Source organism: Aptenodytes forsteri, unplaced genomic scaffold (genome assembly GCF_000699145.1).
Source record: "Aptenodytes forsteri isolate BGI_AS27 unplaced genomic scaffold, ASM69914v1 Scaffold202, whole genome shotgun sequence".
Taxonomy (NCBI): Eukaryota; Metazoa; Chordata; class Aves; order Sphenisciformes; family Spheniscidae; genus Aptenodytes; species Aptenodytes forsteri.
In genome coordinates, this window is record NW_008793961.1 from 66,198 (window position 1) to 70,141 (window position 3,944).

Below are 3,944 nucleotides of genomic sequence, written 5' to 3' on the forward strand. Positions count from 1 at the left end.
CTGGGGGACCGGGAAGCGCCGGTGGAGTCTGCGAGTGTCCCCCGAGGTCTCAGGATGCCCGTGGGGTCCCAAGGGTGCCCATGGAGTCTGGGGGGTTCCTGCAGGGTCGGGGGTGCCCATGGGACCTGGGGGTGCCCTCTGGGTTTGGGGAGCGCCCACTGGGTCTGAGGGCTCCTGCAGAGTCTGTGGGTGCCTGTGATACTTGTGGGTGCCCCCAGGGTCCTGGGGGGGTTTCTACAGGGCCCGGGGATGACAATGGGGCCTCTAGACACCTGCGGGGTCCAAGGGTGCCCGTGGGGGTGTGGGTGCCCAAGGTGTCTGTGGGGTGCCCATGGGTTTGGTCACCTTGAGGTCGCGGTACACCACGAAGCGGCTGTGCATGTGCTCCAGGCCCAGGATGATCTCAGCCGCGTAGAACCGCATCTCCGCCTCCGAGAAGACGCCGTGCTGGGACAGGTGATAATGCAGGTCTCCCCCTGCGGCGACAGGGACCGGTTGTCTCGCTGGCACTGCCCTCCGCGCCCCGGGGACGGTGCGGGGCTTCGAGCCCGTGGCTCAGGCCAGCCGTGGCCCTGGGGCCAGGGATCAGCCACGGGGTCCCTCGGGGCCAGCGACCTCTCACCGTTCATGAGGTCAAGGATGAAGCTGAGCTTGTCGGGTGTGTGGAAGGCGTATGACATGCACACGATGAATGGGCAGTCCTGGCAGGAGAGACGGGGTCATGCAGTGCTGTCGGTGCCCCGCGAACACCCTCCCTCACCGTCCCTCTCCCCTCGCCTGTGCCACAGCCTGAGACCGGGGTGCCAGCCCTGCCCGGTGCCTGCGTCCCCTCACCCCGGTGCTGACGAGGGACAGCATGATACGCTCGTTGAGGGCCAGGGTCTCGCCCTGCTTCATCTTGATGCGTTTCTTGTCCAAACACTTCATGGCGTACCTGGGGGCAGGCAAACAGTCCCTGCAGGGCCCTGCTGCTGCCCACGGCCTCGGTGCCAAAGCCCGCCTCTGCCCGTGGCCACGTCCCTCCAGTGCCACTGCCATGTCGCCACGGCCCTGCCCTGCCCACGGCCCCACCAACCGCAGCCACGCCATCGCGTCCCTCCACTGCCAGCACCCACGGCCACATCACCGCATCCAGCTACCACCCACGGCCGTGATGTCCCTGTATCCCCCCTGAGACCCGTAGCCATGGCAATACTTCTGCAACCCCCTAACATCTGTCGTCATGGCAACACCGCTGCAGATGCCCTGGCAGATCCCCTGGCCCCCCACAACGGCGCATCCCCCATTACATTTTGCCTGTATCTGCTTTCCGGCAGCCGTAGACCTCCCCGAAACCACCGCGGCCGATGATTCGGTGAACGCTGAAGTCGTTCATGGTGAGCTGGAGGGGGCGAGAAAGAGGCGGGGGTGAGCCTGAACACCTGAGTCCCACCTGAGCCCTGCACCAAGAGCTGCGTGTGTCCGTGGTGGTGGTGGGGTCCCACACCCTGCCTCAGTTTCCCCAGGTGAGGGACACGGAGGCTGCTCCACATGTCCCCGTGAACGTGTGTGGGAGAGCCACCTGTGAGCGAGTGAAAGCCTGGGGGTTGTGCGAGGGTGCCCCTGCGGGGTGCTCATCCGATGGTACCCGTGCCGGGCCTAGTGAGCCCCGGGGCAGCAGCCTTGTCACTGCGCCCACGTCCCCCTCCCTGGAAGTGCCCAGAGGTGCCCGGGGTGGCCTGAGGCGCAGGGGTCCCTGCTCACATGGATGTTCAGCTCCACGTTCTTCCACTGGCAGAACCGCGTGAACTTGTCACTGCAATGAAGCACAGAGAGGGCAAGAGTGGAGCCCCTGGAGAAACCCCCTCCACGACCCATCTCGGGGCAGAAGGACCCCTTGGACTTGTCTGGAGACAGGCAGCACGCCCCCCGGGACCCCTGTCTGGGAACAGAGAGACCCCGGGCCAGACCTGGGGATGAGAAGAGTCCCCTGAGTCCCTGGTCTGGGGACAGACACACCTGGAGCTCCTATCCAAGAAGGGACCCCTGGCCCCTCTCTGGGCCGGGAGACCCTGGTGCCCAGTGGGATGGGACACCCTGATCCACGTGGGACTTTCCCCCGTCTCACCTCTCGATGAATTTCTGGAAGATGCCCCCACGCAGGTTCTGGCAGATCTCCTCAATGTAGGGCTGGGGGGACACAGGGCTCAGCGCTGGGTCCCCAGTGCCACCCAGGTCACCCGTACCCCTCAGGTCCCATCGCTACCTGAGGTCTCCTCCACCCTTGGGATTTCACATACCCCCACTGCCACGCTGCCACTGCCAGGCCCCTGGGGATGCTTCTGCCACCCAGGGTCACCTGAGTCTCTGGGGACCTGAACATCACCACCCCCGGGGACCCTGCTGTCACCTCTACATCCAGGGTCCCAATCATCACCCTCTGAGGAGCCCCCCTGTTACCTCCAGCCCCCAGTCTCCTGACTACCACCCCATGCAGACCACCAGCAATCCCCCTCACTCCCAACCTGCTGGGGACCCCCTCACCACCCCTTGGGGTCCCCATACCTTCTGGGGACAACCCTCCCCGCCTAGGAGCCCCTGTCGCCACCAGCCCCCAGCACCCTCTCACCAGCCCCCCATAAGGATTAACCCTCCGAGTACCAGAGGTGGCAGGGACCCCCTCTCTGTCCCGGGTGATGCCCACCTGGAAGAGGTCTGGGGGCACCTGCTTCTTGCTCAGGCGGCTCTGGACATGCTCCGTGGCACTCCTGGAGAAGGGCTGTGAGGCAAGAGGGGACCGTGTCACCCTGGGCAGAAGGGACGGGGGCACAGGGGCAAGGCAGCCCCACAGGGGCCAGGCAGGGCTGCACAAGTTGGGGAACTCGCGGAGGAACCCCCATCCATAGGGCTGGGTCTGTGGCTCCCAGAACAGAGTCAGTGGTGGTTTTGGAGTTCCCTCTGAAGACACTGGGTACCAGGCCCCCTGGGCACACTGGATACATCCCTCCCACCCGCTCTGGGGACCCCACCTCGGTACCTCAACCCTACTGTAGTACCGGCACAGCGCCTGCACAGCACGGTACTCACGTGGGAGCAGGCCAGCAGCTCCTTCATGATGTAATGGTCGAAGATGTGGCGGCTCCGGGTGGTTCGCTCCTCCTCCGAGTCCAGCTTCTCATACTTCTTGATCTGGCAAGGGCACAGCTCCCGTGGCACAGGGGCACACCGCCCCCAGGCCCGCGCTGCCACGGGGCACAGCCCTCACCCCACACCAGGCAGGCGCAGCCCAGGGCTGGACAGCCCCCAGAACCTGGTACGCCAGGAACCACGGCTCCAGCCCCTCTGGGTACCATGTCCCGCAAGCACCCAACGGTTATCACGTCCCCTGGGTACCCAGAGCATCACCTCCTGGCCCCCTGGGCACCGTCTCCCTTGGGTACTCTGCATGCTCTTGGTACCACGCCTGTGGGCCCTGTAGGTACCAAATCCCACCCCCAACCCTCCTAATGGCCACGGGGGTCCATCCAGATGGGTGCCCCCCATCTCACCTCCTCATAAAACTCCATCAGGGGTTTGGCCTCCTCTGCCTGGTTAAATGCGAAGTCCCGGAAGAGCAGGTACCCTGGCAGGGACAGAGCCATGGCTCTGTGAGAGGTGCCTGCCCCAGAGCGGCGGCGCGTGCCCCATAGCCCAGGCCAAGCGGCACAGGGACGTCCCCTGGGCCTGCCTGTCCCCACAGCCACCCCCATGCCAGGCTCGGGGAAGGGGAAGTGCCAAGCTGGGGACCGGCCAGGGTTTGGCAGGGCGATGCAGTGAGGCAAGGACACCAGCTGGCACAGGGAGGAGCAGTGCAGTGCTACGGGGCACTACGGGGCAGGGGTTCGGTGGGGTAGCAAGGAGGTTGGTGCAGCAGGGGGAGCAATGGGGGAGGGGCACAGGCGGGCACCACGGAGCAGGCTGCCGTG

At 65.6% G+C, this 3,944-nt stretch overlaps 1 protein-coding gene across 1 annotated transcript in view; it reads right to left on the reverse strand.

The window, feature by feature from the left end:
• The window catches only part of LOC103906022 (beta-adrenergic receptor kinase 1), a gene marked incomplete at its 3' end in the record, with an annotated part of 45,490 nt that extends 41,870 nt beyond the window's left edge, over positions 1 to 3,620 (reverse strand). The window contains exons 1-9 of the mRNA XM_019473993.1: positions 3,528 to 3,620; positions 3,067 to 3,168; positions 2,684 to 2,758; positions 2,108 to 2,169; positions 1,744 to 1,795; positions 1,290 to 1,381; positions 835 to 934; positions 623 to 701; positions 346 to 476 (exon numbers count right to left, since the gene is read on the reverse strand). Coding sequence (XP_019329538.1) covers positions 346 to 476; positions 623 to 701; positions 835 to 934; positions 1,290 to 1,381; positions 1,744 to 1,795; positions 2,108 to 2,169; positions 2,684 to 2,758; positions 3,067 to 3,168; positions 3,528 to 3,620 — 786 coding nt within the window. The remainder of the gene's footprint in view (positions 1 to 345; positions 477 to 622; positions 702 to 834; positions 935 to 1,289; positions 1,382 to 1,743; positions 1,796 to 2,107; positions 2,170 to 2,683; positions 2,759 to 3,066; positions 3,169 to 3,527) is intronic.
• Positions 3,621 to 3,944: the final 324 nt, after the last annotated feature.